Source organism: Hylobates moloch, unplaced genomic scaffold (assembly GCF_009828535.3).
Source record: "Hylobates moloch isolate HMO894 unplaced genomic scaffold, HMol_V3 SCAFFOLD_8, whole genome shotgun sequence".
Taxonomy (NCBI): domain Eukaryota; kingdom Metazoa; phylum Chordata; class Mammalia; order Primates; family Hylobatidae; genus Hylobates; species Hylobates moloch.
The window spans coordinates 39792225-39807552 of record NW_026652283.1 but is presented as its reverse complement, the minus strand read 5'-3'; the positions used below and the strand labels follow the sequence as shown (position 1 = coordinate 39807552).

The 15328-nt window shown below is 54.4% G+C and overlaps 1 protein-coding gene across 3 annotated transcripts; it reads left to right on the top strand.

Annotated features, from left to right (window-relative positions):
• Positions 1 to 6249: 6249 nt before the first annotated feature.
• Positions 6250 to 15044, top strand: FHL3 (four and a half LIM domains 3). Of its 3 annotated transcripts, none has more exons than XM_032160311.2 (6): positions 6250 to 6396; positions 12392 to 12567; positions 12676 to 12850; positions 13687 to 13856; positions 13945 to 14131; positions 14256 to 15044. In XM_032160311.2, the coding sequence occupies exons 2-6, from the start codon at positions 12412 to 12414 to the stop codon at positions 14408 to 14410; spliced, it is 843 nt and encodes a 280-aa protein (XP_032016202.1). In that variant the 5' UTR covers positions 6250 to 6396; positions 12392 to 12411; the 3' UTR covers positions 14411 to 15044. The 3 variants fall into 3 exon arrangements, with proteins under 3 accessions (XP_032016202.1, XP_032016204.1, XP_032016203.1); XM_032160313.2 differs by having other exon boundaries at positions 6250 to 6478; XM_032160312.2 differs by lacking the exon at positions 6250 to 6396 and adding an exon at positions 11797 to 11933.
• The last annotated feature ends 284 nt before the right edge of the window (positions 15045 to 15328 follow it).

The window sequence follows — 15328 nt, the reverse complement described above, 5'->3', positions numbered from 1 at the left end:
AAATAAATTTACACCTACAAAGGAAATCTACATTTTTAGTGCGGTATCTGTGTCAAGAAGAGGGCTGACAACTATTACTTCCTGAGAGATTTTATCTCCGTAACAGGACATTTCCTCCCCTCACCTTCCCATAATATGCGTTGCCACCAGCCCCCAGAGGCCCCATGCCACTATTCTTTTCTGTAACTTGGGACACTATATAAACTTCATTTATCTGACCTGTCCATTTTTTGCTCCTCTACAACAGCGTACAGGAAAAAATATTCTATAGAGACAAGAGACCTTAAAACCATACCTGGCTCTGCCACTCACTCACAGGCTGTGTGACTTTTGGCAGGTTTCTTGACTTTAATGAGCATCATTTTTCTCAAGCATAAAATGAGGATAATAATAACGTGCACTTCCTGCCTCATATTGCTGTCAAGAGCTCACAGTTGAACTGAGGAGTCATATCTGTAAAGAGCATAGAAGGAAATCAGCCAATGACAATAGCTATAAAGTTCTGAGTCCCTCACATCCCTAAGGCAATGGCTGGTTGACGATATGCGAATCAGAGGCAGTACAAGGTAATGACCCATGAGGTGTGTTCTGATGCCACCCCAGTCAAGGTAAAGTTAGATTCGCTGAGCCTCCATCTCCCCATCTGTAAAACTGAGGTAATAATAATAATATACCCACAGGACTGTTTTGATGATTAAATGAAATATGTTGGTTTTTTGGCTTTTTTTTGAGACAGAGTCTCACTCTGTTGCCCAGGCTGGAGTGCAGTGGCGCGATCTCGGCTCACTGCAAGCTCCGCCTCCTGGATTCACGCCATTCTGCCTCAGCCCCCCGACTAGCTGGGACTATAGGTGCCCATCACCACACCAGGCTAATTTTTTGTATTTTTAGTAGAGACAGGGTTTCACCATGTTAGCCAGGATGGTCTCGATCTCCTGACCTTGTGATCCGCCTGCCTCGGCCTCCCAAAGTGCTGGGATTACAGGCGTGAGTCACCCCGCCCGGCCAAAACAAAATATGTTTAAAGTGCTTAATGCTGTTTTTATTCCTTAGCAAGTTCACAATAAAATGGAGTTACTATTGTTATTTTTATTATTACTAAACCTGCTTCTAAGTTTAGAGAGAGGATTGGGCACAGTAGAGCATTCCAGAGGCATTTGGTTTCTTTTCTACCACATGAAACAGGATGTATAATTGCACCCATTTCTCATGACAGGGGTCACTCCTCCAGCTCAGGAGCTCCAGGGAAATCCTCCCCTTAGTCCCCAGAAATGCCAGTCCAGTCGACCAGTGGACATGAAAGAGCTGAAAGTATGAGTTTGAGCCTTGCCCATTTAGGGCCTCCTGCATTAACAAAATTCCATCTCATTTATCACTTACCATTGGAAGACAAGGCCCTTTATAACCTGCCTCATGCCCACCTTTCCAGCCTCATTTCCATTAAGAAGACCAGCTATCAGGCAGAGTGACTGGGTGGCAGCCCCAGCCACTCCTGCCTCTTCCCCCTGAAGAAGGCACTGGGTGACCAGCATACCGAAGAGAAGCTAGCTCTGTACATTAGACAGGGGGACCCTGGTGTCAGCCCTGGCTTTATATCTATCACCTATTGGCTTGTGATTTGAGGCTATGATGTCAAACTCTCTGAGCTTGTCTTACTCTGTCAAATGGTGATGATGATAATAATAACTACCTCTTCTGGTTTTTGTGAGGACAAAAAGAGGTAATGACTACCACGTGGCATGGTGCCCTTCACACAGTCAACATTTAACTACATTAGTTCTCGATCTGCCCTTCCCACCTCCCATGCTCTGTGAAAGTCACTTACTTATTTCACCATCTCCACCCACAAATTCAGTGTCCAGCTTGGGGTCACAAGGAAAGTTTCTGGACGGCCAGGCGCAGTGGCTGATGGTTGTAATCACAGCATATTGGGAGGCCAAGGCAGGCAGATCACTTGAGGTCAGGAGTTCGCGACCAGCCTGGCCAACATGATGAAACCCCATCTCCACTAAAAATACAAAAATTAATCGGGCATAGTGGCGCATGCCTGTAGTCCCAACTACTCAGGAGGCTGAGGCAGGAGAATAGCTTGAACCTGGGAGGCGGAGGTTGCAGTGAGCCGAGATTGCTCCATTGCACTCCAGCCTGGGCGACAGAGCGAGACTCCATCTCAAAAAAAAAAAAAAAAGAAAAAAAAAAGAAAAAAAGAAAAGAAAGCATCTGGGCAATCTGGAAGAGGTTATCTACCAAGCCTTGAGGCCTGCAAGGGCTCTAGGCGGCCAGTAGGTAAGAGTGAGCAATACACCCAGAGGAAAAAGGCTGTGTTCTCACTAGGGGGAAGGAGGGCCTGTGGTTACAGGCATCAGAGAGTGATTCAGCACTCAGAGGAAACCATGAGAGGCCTGTCAGTAGCCACCCAGGGCCTCCTTTTGAAAACCCTTGCAGAGTGAAAAAACAGCAGGGGTGCCCTAAGCATGAGATAAAGAAGAGTGTGTGGGGAACTCTAGGGTGAGTGAGAGACAGCAGGATCCTACTCACCCAAGGCCAGTCATCCAGCTCTCAGGCTCTGCTTCCAGCCCCAGTTCAGACACACCTGTTTCCCAGGGAGGGGGGAGGACAGACAGGGAACAGGAACAGGGAGTCCATGTGGCTGATCCCTGGACTTCCCTGGGGCACGTCCTCCTGGGCCAACAAAAATAGAGCGAGCAGGGAAATGTGAGCTTACTGGGGAGTGGAAATTGAGACAGGGAGACACAGCTTCACTGTGGGAGGCTTGCCTCTAGGCCGGTTTCCCTAGCCCAGGTGGCCCAAGCCAGAGAGCTAACTTTCTCTGGCCCCCAGACTCCAAGTCCAAGTAGCCGAACCTTAACATTTGATCATGAAAGTGGGGACTGTCCCCACATATTGACAACCTATTATGTGCTTTCATCCAATCCTTACAACAATGTTGCGAGGCAGACTCATTCACTTTTCACAGTGAGAAGACTGAGGTTTACAGAGATTAAATGGTGAAGCTCATTTTTGGCATAGGGCGCTATGACTTCTGACTGTCTAGATTTGATTTTTTTTTTTCCCCGAGACAGAATCTTTCTGTGTCGCGCAGTTTGGAGTGCAGTGGTGCGATCTTGGCTCACTGTAACCTCTTCCTCCTAGGTTCAAGCGATTCTCCTGCCTCAGCCTCCCAAGTAGCTGGGATTACAGGCATGCACCACCACAACCAGCTAATTTTTGTATTCTTAGTAGAGGCGGGGTTTCACCATGTTGGCCAGGCTGGTCTCAAACTCTTGACTTCGTGATCCACCTGCCTCAGCCTCCCAAAGTGCTGAGATTACAGGCATGAGCCACCACCCCCAGTCTTTGATTTTTTTTTTAATAGAGATTGGGGTCTCATTATGTTGCCAGATCTGGTCTTTTTTTTTTTGAGACAGTCTTACTCTGTCACCCAGGCTGGAGTGCAGTGGCACAATCTCGGCTCACTGCAAGCTCCGCCTTCCGGGTTCACGCCGTTCTCCTGCCTCAGCCTCCCAACTAGCTGGGACTACAGGTGCCTGCTACCACACCCGGCTAATTTTTTGTATTTTTAGTAGAGACGGGGTTTCACCGTTAGCCAGGATGGTCTTGATCTCCTGACCTTGTGATCCACCCGCCTTGGCCTCCCAAAGTCCTGGGATTACAGGCGTGAGCCATCACGCCTGGCCCAGATCTGGTCTTAAACTGTTGGGCTCAAGCAACCCTCCTGCCTCAGCCTCCCAAAGTGCTGGGATTACAGGCAAGAGCCACCAAGCCCGGCCAACCATTGGGATTTGTATCCTAGCTTTGCCATTATTACCTGTGTCGCCCTTGCCAGGTTACTTAATCTCTCTGTGCCTCCATTTTCTCATCTTTAAAATGAGGATGAAAATATATATTTAGGCCAGGAATAGTGGCTCATGCCTGTAATCCTAGCACTTTGTGGGGCTGAAGCAAGAGGATCACCTGAGCCCAGGAGTTCAAGACCAGCCTGGGCAACTTAATAAGACCCCTGCCTCTACAAAAAATTAAAATTAAAATAAATTAGCTGGGTCTGGTGGCCCATGCCTGTAGTCCCAGTTACTTGGGAGACTGAGGTAAGAGGATCGCTTGAGCCCAGGAGGTTAAGGTTACAGTGAGCTGTGATTGTACCACTGCACTCCAGCCTGGGTGACAGAGCAACACACTGTCTCAAAAACAAACAAATATAGATGCACATATATTTAATAAAGTTATTGAATAATCAGGTATGTTAATATATGTAAAGTGTTTAGGACTGGTGCAAAGAAAGAACTCAGGAAGTACTGGCTCTCACTAAGACTATTTAGGAGAGATTAGAGCCATGCATCAAGAACAGAGATTCCAATACTCTGCCTTTTATCAGGCCCCTTCTGTACTCACTCATAACCCCTTGCTTTCTGAAGGCTCCCCACCTTTGCCCTCCCATCCCCCAGAGCTGCCCTCCTCTTGGTACCCACTCCACCAAGGCTGAGTAGTCTTCACTGCACTCCCCTGGGCTGGGAGTCCGTTACACCTGCAAGATACATCCCAGAGAGGCTGGGCATGGTCGCTCATGCCTGTGGTCCCAGCACTCTGGGAGTCTGGGGCAGGCAGATGAGATCTCGAGGTCAGGAGTTTGAGACCAGCCTGGCCAATATGGTGAAACCCCGTCCCTACTAAAAATACAAAAAAAAAATTTAGCTGGGTGTGGCGGCGCGCACCTGCAGTCCCAGCTACTTGGGAGGCTGAGGCAGAAGAATCGCTTGAACCTGGGAGGTGGAGGTTGTAGTGAGCCGAGATTGCGCCACTGCACTCCGGCCTGGGCAACAGAGCAAGCCTCCGTCTAAAAAAAAAAAAAAAAAAAAAAATCCCAGAAAAAGGCCCCATCTATGGGCTGGATGCTCGCTGCCTGGACTCCATATAGCAGGTGCCTGTGATCTAAACCAAGGATGTTAGAGGGGCATACAGACTGAAGCAGTGTCTGCCACCCATTCATTCATCAGATGTTTATTATGTGCCGGATATTGGAGTAAGTACTGAGAAGGCAGTGGGGAACAAAACGGAGCCCTGCCTTCATGGCTCTTACCATTTAGGCAACAACAGCAATAATAAGCAAGCAATGATTTAATTTTGAAAGGAAACCAGGCCTGGAGGGTGACTTGGGACCCAGGAACTCAGGCATGATGCAGAGATGGGACGGAAAGGTTCTCAGGAGCCCCAACCTTGGAGGGTGTTAGTTCCTCTGTGAGAACTCTGCTACACCCAGCCTGGGGTGCGGGGAGGCCTTTGTGGGCACCCGAATCTTCACTCTAGATGCTAAGGTTATTCCGGGGTTGGTTTGTTGTCTCTTGTTTCCGCAAACAGCACAGTAGAGCCTCCTGCCTCCCTCCCTCCCCCATCCCTTCCAGACCGAGGCTATTTATTCCTAGTGACAAGCCTGAGGATCCCAGGGGGGGTGGCCTTAAGGACCTGGAGGGGCCTCGTGTCCCTAGCAGGCGCCAGTCCTCCCTCATGGACACAGGGAGGAAGCCAGAGGCTCAGACACTGCAGAGGTCCCCTCCCCTCTCCTCCACCACCCCTGCGGTGCCCCATCCTCTCACACTCCTCACGCCCCACCCTAGAAGCCCAAAGATCATGGGGCCGAGGATTAGGGTCTCCCCTGGGCCTCAAAGGTCAAAACTATTCCTGGGCACTGCGGAAACCCAGGCAAGGCAGGACTTCTCAGTGTCAGGAGGCTGCTGGAAGTGGGGAGGTGGTTACCCCTGTTTTTGCTACTCGAAGTTGTGGAATAAAACCCTTTGGAAGTCAAGGCCCTATGGTGGGGAGGGGTCCTCTCTTCGTCCCATGTTTTCAGAGAACACCTTGGTGCCCGCTGACAGGCTCATGACAGCAGAGTCAAAACCTCCTCCTCCAGGCTGGATTAAGGCCGGGCTGAGTGTCACCCCTAGGGGCAAGATGAAGGGGTGGGGGGATCCGAGGAGGCCAGAGGACTCCCCCAGTGGACCATGGTCTGCGGGGTCTGGTGTCGCCTGAGATGGAATACAGCAGTCTCCCTCTGGCAGCTGGGGATGGGGGGTGGGAGGGGAGGAGAGCAGAGGCTGCGGGGAGGGGACAGGGGCGGGGTCCAGGCCGCTGGAAGGTTGGGAGAGCCAGGTTAGGCCGGGCGGGAGGAGGGGGCCGGGCCGGCTGGCGGCCGAAAGGGAGGTGGGGGCGGGGTCTGGCCCCCGCGGCTGGCTGGGGGGCCGGGGGCGGGGTCCGGGCGGGGCGGGCCCGCGCTCACTTCCTCGGGGAGGGGTTGGGGCCGCGCTCCCACTCGCCCACACGGTCCGTCTGCAGTCGGCAGCCTAGCCGGCAGCTCGCTCGGCCCGCGCTTGGCCCGGCCCGCAGGTAGGAGCCGCCGAGGGACGCGGTGCCCGGTTCCTGGCCCCGCCTGCGCCGCGCGCTCCCCGCTCCCGCCGCCCGGTTCGAGGTGAGCGCCCCGCCGACCCCGGCTCCCAGCCCTGGCGGTCCGCCCCCGCACCCAGGCCGGGGAGCTAAGGGACCTGCGGAGGGCTGAGGCCAGCCGCGGCCCCGGCCCCCTGTACGCGTCGGGCTCTGGCCACGGGTGCCCGGGGCACGCCGAGCCCGGGAGAGCGCCTGCCGGGACTGGACCCCTCCGGGCTGCCGGGCGGGGCGGGGGCGGGGGCGGCAGCGAGAGTTGGGCGGAGGAGGGGGCTAAGTTTGAAATAGAAAAGCTGGAGAGAGACAGACAGACCGACCGACCAGAAGCGCTGGAGAAACTGAGGTTCTCAGAAAGCCCGGTGGAGCGAGAGACCGAGACAGGCAGGGACTCGAGGCACAGAAGGCTACCGAGACCATTGAAACAAGGACACACCGGGCGTACAGAGTTACCGGTGGACAGACCCGAGGCATGGGGGCCGTCCTAGGCTTTGTGGGGCATTTTCAGAAAAAGCATACGTGGGACCCCAGCGAACACATTCCCTAGGGCCCTTCCCCGGGCCTTGGAGGTGCCCTGAGGCTTGGGCGTCATTGGCCTCATGCTGAATCTGCATTCTGAGGCCTGCAGAGACGCTCAGAGACTAGAGACGGAGACATTCAGGCATGCAGAGGTGGCGAAAGAGACTTGGATGCAGAGACAGAGAAAGGGAGGTGGTGGGGATTGAGACATTCAGCCATGTAGACAAGAAGAGACCAAGACATGAGATCCACAGAGGCATGGGCCCCCTGGGGGACAGCCAGTCAAGATACAGAGCCGTCGAAAACCTAAAGACAGAGGCTGAAGTGTGCCCAGACACAGAGATGCTGAGTGAAGCAGAGACAGACACCAGAGACTGAGACTTAGTGGGGGCAGAGAGACCTAGGTGGGCTGACAGCTTCCAGTACAGCCCCTGACTTACCCAGGCCTGAAACATTGGGAGGTGAGGCTGTGGGGAAACAGAAACTCTGAGCCCACCGATCCCCCATGAGGCAGAGGCCCTGAGATAGTAAGTTCGAGATCAAGAAGAGCCCTGTGCACACACACAGCCACCAAGACAGCCCCAACTTATTTTTAAACTCAAATCTTGGACGGGCTGCATCAGCCCTGGGGGACCCAGGGTGAATGAACCGTTCCTCTCCAGTCCCCAGAGCAGCTGCGGGATCTTGCTCCCCAACCCCCTTCCCTAAACTTCTCTGACTTCCAGGCCACATGGGGGAGAGCAGAGCTTGGGGTTGGTGCCCGGTAGCAGAGGGTGAGGGTTGAGGGAGTTGGATTTCTCCCCTTAAGTCTCCTGTCAGCTTCTAGAAGGTGGGGGAGGGGTCTGTTCTGATCCCGACTCACAGCTGTGGGACCTGGCCAGGGTCCTCCTGGACAGTGGGCATGTTGGGGGTGGGGGACAGAAGGGTTGAATGGTTGGCATGGGGCATTGGAAAGGCTTCTGGGTGTCTTCCAATCACAGGGCTAGCAGCTGAGGAGAAGAGCCAGGCTCTGGTGCATCTCCTGTTCCCCTGCCCTTAAAGGCTGACCATCCCCATCGTCACCATCCCCTTCATCATCAGGGCAGCATTTTTAGGGAGAGGGAAGAGCTCTGGGCTGGGTCCTGATCGGGACCTTGGGCATGAGCCTGCTCTATTCCTGGCCTCCTTGTGCTCAGCTGTAAAATGGGGATGATACTGTGTCCTGCCTGTCTTTTGTGAGATCTGATGAGATTGTGGTGGGCATGGACTTTGTGAGTGGCAAAGCAGCATGCAGGTGTCTACATCCGTGGACCTGCGTGAGAGATCTCAAGAGTTATGCTTACTAGAGTCAGGCTGACCGGGCTGGAGCGACCACTCTCCGCACTGGTGTCCTCAGCAAGCCCCATGGGCCTGGGGCCTCCTAATCTCTGGGACCTACGCTGAGAATGTCCAGGTCAAATTTCAGACCAGGCTGGGCACAGTGGCTCACGCCTGTAACCCCAGCACTTTGGAAGGCTGAAGCCAGAGGATCACTTGAGGCCAGGAGTTCAAGACCAGCCTGGGCAACATAGTGAGAACCCCATCTCTACAAAAAATAGAAAAACCTAGGTGGGCATAGTGGCACGTGGCTGTAGTCCCAGCTACTCAGGAGGCTGAGGCAGGTGGCTTGCTTGAGCCCAGAGTTGTTTTTCTTTGTTGTTTTGTTTTGTTTTGAGACAGAGTTTTGCTGTTGTAGCCCAGGCTGGAGTGTAATGACGTGATCTTGGCTCGCTGCAACCTTCACCTTCTCGGTTCAAGCAATTCTCCTGCCTCAGCCTCCTGAGTAGCTGGGATTACAGGCACCTGCCACCATGCCTAGTTAATTTTTGTATTTTTAGTCGAGATGGGTTTTCACCATGTTGGCCAGGCTGGTCTTGAACTCCTGACCTCAGGTGATCCACCGGCCTTAGCCTCCCAAAGTGCTGGGATTACAGGTGTGAGCCACCTCACCTGGCCAAGCCCAGAAGTTTGAGGCTGCCGTGAGCCAGGATCGTGCCACTGCACTCCAGCCCTGGCAACAGAGTGAAACCCCAACTCAAAACAAAAAAATAAAAGGCCGAGCCGACACCAGCCTGGCCAACATGGTGAAACTCTCCATCTCTACTAAAAATACAAAAATTAGCTGGGGGTGGTGGTGCCCTCCTGTAATCCCAGCTACTCGGGAGGCTGAGGCAGAAGAATCGCTTGAACCTGGGAGGTGGAGATTGCAATGAGCCGAGATGGAGTTACTGCACTCCAGTCTGGGTGACAGAGTGAGACCCTGTCTCAAAAAAAAAAAAAAAAAAAGAATCTGGGCTGGCACAGTGGCTCACACCTGTAATCCCAGCACTTTGGGAACCCAAGGCAAGAGGATAGCTTGAGCCCAGGAGTTTGAGACCAGCCTGGGCAACATATTGAGCCCCCATCTCTATTTAAAAATTCCAGTCCAGGCAGGGTGCGATGGCTCATGCCTGTAATCCCAGCACTTTGGGAGGCTGAGGCGGGCAGATCATGAGGTCAGGAGTTCGGACCATCCTGAGTAACACGGTGAAACCCCGTCTCTACTAAAAATACAAAAAATTAGCCAGGCGTGGTAGCAGGTGCCTGTAGTCCCAGCTACTCGGGAGGCTGAGGAAGGAGAATCACTTGAACCCGGCAGGTGGAGGTTGCAGTGAGCTGAGATTGCACCACTGCACTCCAGCCTGGGCAACAGAGCGAGACTCCGTCTCAAAAAAAAAAAAAAAAAAAAAAAAATTCCAGTCCAGCCCCTTGACCCAGACCTGCCTGTGAAACTGCTATCTGGCCCCAGTATGAGTGAGGGCACTGATAGTAAAATACTAATAGCTACCATTTTCTGCGTATTTATTATCTGCCAGGTGCTTTACAAGTATCATCACATTTAAGCCTGACAACAACCTTAGGAGGTAGGAAGTGGTAGTATCTCATTTAATTAGATGAGAAAACAGGCTTAGGGATTTGCCCAAGATCACCCAGCCAGTAAGTGCAGGAGCCAGGATTCAAACCTTCCAGCTTGAGCTGCTTCATACACCATAGCCAGTTACGCAGTCATTCTGAGCTCCAGGAGGTACACTGGGAGGTGCCTTGTGAGGGGAGATTGTTGGAGGTGCAGAGTTGTGAGCCATCTGTAGAGGAGCAGTCTCCCCCAAACCCCGCCCCACTGCCAGTCAGGAAGGAATACAAGGCTGGCTCCCTTCAGTCCCCTCAGTCCCCATCCTTGCCAGGGAAAAGGGCAGGGAGAGGGGTATGGGCAGAGACAGGTGGGCCTTGTTGGTGCCCTTTACTCTGTCCTCACCAGAGCCCAGCTGGATAGACTAGGGCATTGGGGGATTCTGGGAAGGAAATAGAAGCCATGCCCATACCCTATTTGGGTTGCCCTCGTTTCGGAGTGCTGACTGTCTCTCAGGGGGTGGACCCAAGTCTAGCCTGGGCCTCAGAAGGTGGCAGCTGCAGTGGGCCAAGCCAAGAAGGAAGGAAGAGGCCCAGGCACCCCCTGTGGACGCATTCCACCTGTGTGGCCCCCTGCCGCCCCGTGGCTGACAGCCCAGGCAATCCTCAGATGTTGGGCCAGAGGAAACCTGGGCCTGAGTGGCAGGAAGGGGGCTAAGAAAGAGGAGTATCTTCTCTACCCTACACCACAAACCCCAGCCCAGGAGTTCCAGCTCTAAAGACCCTGGCCCCTGGTGGCCTCATGCCCTGCCCTGGAGCGCAAGCTGGCTGTTCTCCCATTGCACAGAGGCTTGATGTATGGAGAGTCAGGCCTCCAAGCTGGGGGCATCTGCTGGTGCCTGGAGTCTGAACTTCAAGCCAGAGCTACGCTTGTTGTCAAGAATTTCGCACTGGGGGTGGATGAGAAAAGGAGGACTTTTCCTTCAGCTTGAGCCAGGGCAGGCCCTGGCGACTGCCAGCACTGGGGCCTTGTGGGAGAGTGGGTTGGTGGATTCCTTTGTGTGTCCCTGTAACTTCCCCAGGCTCGTCCACAGCTGTGAGAACATCTCCTTCCTATGGGTCCTGGTGGTTCCTCTCCACTACCCCCGGATCCCAGCCCTTAGAGAGCAGGCTTCATGATGGAGGAGAGCAGGGGTGAGAGCTCTGACTTTGGGGCTAGAGACTGGAATCAGGGGCAGCAGAAAGGTCTGGGAACCCCACTTCCCTACCGCTCCACTCCCTAGGCTCCTGTTCCAGAGGCAGCTGTGTGGATGACCTCATCCCACAAACATGCTTTGTTCCTGAGAAAATGGAAAGTGTCTGAGGTTTGGTCAGGGGCTGGGTGTCTCCAGCAGCAGCTCTCAGGGCTCCCCCCCTTGTCCTACTCCCCACCCAAGATGGGGCCTGATTGGGGAGAAAATGTCTTCACTGGCTCTTGCTCTCTCTCCTTTCAGCTCCCTAGTCCCAAACCCTGAGATATCAGAAAAGGTGAGAGAGACCTTCTCTCCCAGAGGCAGTGGGAGGGAAATCATGACCCCAGGGGATGGACTGGGGTTTTGCCAGATGCTAGCAGGAGGTGGCAGGGGGCACACTGCACTCCCAGTCTGTCTCCAGTTCCCCTCTGCCTCCCCCGACACTTCATTTTCCTTTTTTCTCCCCGTTGCTGGCAAAACCTGACATCTGGCCATCTGTGCCGCCACAGCTGCTGCAGATGTTACAGGCCAAGGCCGTCCAAGCTGGTGTGACCAGAGACACAGCGGGGGTGGGGGGATGAGGGCAGAGGGTCTAGCTGGGGAAGCCTGGCTGTGTCCAGCTTGCAGGATTTCCTTCCTGCTTGAACCTAAGCTGAGCCTCTGAAGTTCCCATTGCTTGGCTGATTCCCCGGGAGGGAAGGCCCAACCTCACACTGGCCTCTTCTACCATTCGTCAGTCCAGCACCTCTCTAGCATTCCACTGTTTTCTGGATCAGGACGGCCAGGCACAGCCCATTCCCGTCTCTTAAGTTCTATACTCCAGAGCTCTGGGTAAGGGTTCCTTCATCCATATTCCTAAAGTTCCTTCCTGGGAGTCAGGAGAGGGTGGGAGTACTGCTCATAAGGAGTAGAGTGGGGTGGCTCCCTGCCCCTGCTTCTCCCACACTGGGGACAGTCGGGACAGTGGAGGCTAAACGCTGGCTGGGGCAGGAAATGAGTCACTGACCCAGGAAAAGCCCCCTCCCCCTAGATCTGCTAGGGCCTAGATAAGAAAACAACTTCTGCTTCCTGGTTTTTTTTCTGACCTCTTCCTACCCCCAGTTAAATACAGAAAGAAACATGTGGGATTCCTGGTTTCCCGGAAGCACCCCTTCCCCATCCCCACCTACTCTGAACTGGCATTTCCTATGCCGGGTCTCTTGCTGTGTTTTGAATGCAGAGGCCTCTTTGCCAGGAGCCAAGCCACAGCCTCTCTGTGTGACCCCAGTTCCACCTTGTGCTCCTAACAGGGTTCTCTCTCCTTGCCACCATGAGCGAGTCATTTGACTGTGCAAAATGCAGCGAGTCCCTGTATGGACGCAAGTACATCCAGACAGACAGCGGCCCCTACTGTGTGCCCTGCTATGACAATACCTTTGCCAACACCTGCGCTGAGTGCCAGCAGCTTATCGGGCATGACTCGAGGGTAAGGAGAGGGCCAGGCCAGGCAGGAGGTGGGTGGCGACCGGTGGAAGGGGGCAAAGGGTGGATCCACGAGGCCTGGGTGCCAGTGCCCCCACTGTGTTCCCCACAGGAGCTGTTCTATGAAGACCGCCATTTCCACGAGGGCTGCTTCCGCTGCTGCCGCTGCCAGCGCTCACTAGCCGATGAACCCTTCACCTGCCAGGACAGTGAGCTGCTCTGCAATGACTGCTACTGCAGTGCGTTTTCCTCGCAGTGCTCTGCCTGTGGGGAAACTGTCATGCCTGGTATGTCTTCAGGGCTCATCTTGTGTGAGAACTGGCATCTGCGTAGGGTCTTTGCATGTGTCTGTCTGATACGTGGAGACTTGGTCTGTGTAAAGACCTGCATACACAGCATGTTTCTGGAAATTTAGTATATGCAGGATCTGTTTGCCTGGGATGCTCCTGGGGGCTGCTATGTGCGGGCAGATTGACACATGTGATACATACTTGGGGGCTTAGCATGTGTGAATATCTGCATGTTTAGTACATGTAGGAACTAGAGGTGTGCTGAGACTGTCATGCTTGGTGCATTGGGTCTTAGTGTGTGCAGAGGCAGATAAACAGAGGGCTTAACATGTGTGGGGACCTGCATGCCTAATAGAAATGCTGGGACTCAGCACCTATGGAGAATGGTGTGCCGAGGAGATGCGAGGGCTTAGCATGTACTGAACCTGTCATGCCCAGGGCATTAGAACTTCGTGTGGGCAGATACTTGCCTGGTACATGTGGGGTCCCGTGTGAGTGCTAAAATCATCACATCTGTTATATGAGGGCTTAGCTCATAGTGAGACTTCATGACTGTTACATGGAGGCTTGATGTGTGCTGAAATTGTCATCTCTGGGTCATATGGGGGCTTAACATAGGCCAAAACCCTCATGTCTAGCTGGGTCATCATGTCCGGTGTCTGGGGAGAGGTCAGCATGTGTAATATACCTGGGGCGGGGGGGTTCTTGCTGCATGTGCACGGACACCACCCTGCTCAGGCTGAGAGAGGAGTGGAGACTCCTGGGGAAGTTACAGAGGGTGGCCCTCAGGAGCATGGGACACAACCTCTAAATGGGACCCCTGTTCCCCACAGGGTCCCGCAAGCTGGAGTACGGAGGCCAGACATGGCATGAGCACTGCTTCCTGTGCAGTGGCTGTGAGCAGCCACTGGGCTCCCGTTCTTTTGTGCCCGACAAGGGTGCTCACTACTGCGTGCCCTGCTATGAGAACAAGTTTGCTCCTCGCTGCGCCCGCTGCAGCAAGGTGGGGGCTGGGCCAGCCAGGTGGGGGTAAGGCCTGTTGTGGGTGGGAATCCCCACTCATACCTACTAATGGATGCTGCCCCCCACAGACGCTGACACAGGGTGGAGTGACATACCGTGATCAGCCATGGCATCGAGAATGTCTGGTCTGTACTGGGTGCCAGACGCCCCTGGCAGGGCAGCAGTTCACCTCCCGGGATGAAGATCCCTACTGTGTGGCCTGTTTTGGAGAACTCTTTGCACCTAAGTGCAGCAGCTGCAAGCGCCCCATCGTAGGTGGGACAAGGGTCAAAGAACGGAGTGGGTAGGGTGCAGGCAAGGGAGTGGGATGTGGTATTGGGTGAGGTTGAGGGCCGGACCATCCCCAGATCTGCAGAGCTAACTTCCAGCCTCCCTCCAGGACTCGGTGGAGGCAAGTATGTGTCCTTTGAAGACCGACACTGGCACCACAACTGTTTCTCCTGCGCCCGCTGCTCTACCTCCCTGGTGGGCCAAGGCTTCGTACCGGATGGAGACCAAGTGCTCTGCCAGGGCTGTAGCCAGGCAGGGCCCTGAGCCAGGGCTCCTGGACCCAGGCTTTCCCATACCACGGGCCCAGGACGTGGCTCCTTTTCTAAACCACCTCTGGGACTCAGCCCCCCCTCCGCCAAAAAAAATGGGTCTCCCTCTGGGCTCCAGGATTGTCTCCCCACTCCAGCATCCCCAAACTGGTACTCCCTGACCCAGGCCCCCAAACCTGGGCTCTTATAGAGCCTCCATGAGTCAAGCCCCCTCCCCACACCCGGACTCCAGAACTCACCCTTTCCCCTGCAGTCTGGGTTCCCAGACTGAGTACTCTCCCCAAATCAGGGCTCTAGACCCCAGCCCTCCAAACCTGGACTCTGGGACTTAGGCCCCCTTAAATCTAGACTTCTCTTTATAGGTTTTAGGTCTCCTATGGGTGCCTGAGAAGTCCTCAAAAGTGGACTGTTTTCAGGCTTGACCTGCCCCACCCCATCCCCGGAGTTGAGGCTGTGGGGGCAGCAGATCAGGAGCCCACTGATTAGGGGGCCCTAGGGTACAGGGTGCTGCCCAGCCGGTCGCCACCGAGTGTCTTATTTTATTTCAGCTCCATTTTGCCCATAGATGGGCAGAGGGGTGAGATTGGCTCACCCCCCTTCCAGATTCTGCAATAAAGTGGTGTGAGGAAGCAGGGGCCTCCGTGTGTGTGTGTGTGTGTGTGTGTGTGTGTGTGTGTGTGTGTGTTCAGGGTATAATGGGGAAGAAGGATTTTTGCAGACTGGGAGGCTCAGAATCTCTGCTAGACCTCGTCCTTGCAGGATGGGGTGGAGGGGGGCCGGGCCACGGAGTGGGAAGTTTCTCCCTTGAAGGGGATCCCCGCCACAGCTACCGTCTCTCTGGAGCTCGGCCTGCCTCCCTGCTGGCAGAGGGCTTTTTCCTTCGTGTAGGGAAGGGAGGGGTTTGGGGGAGGTT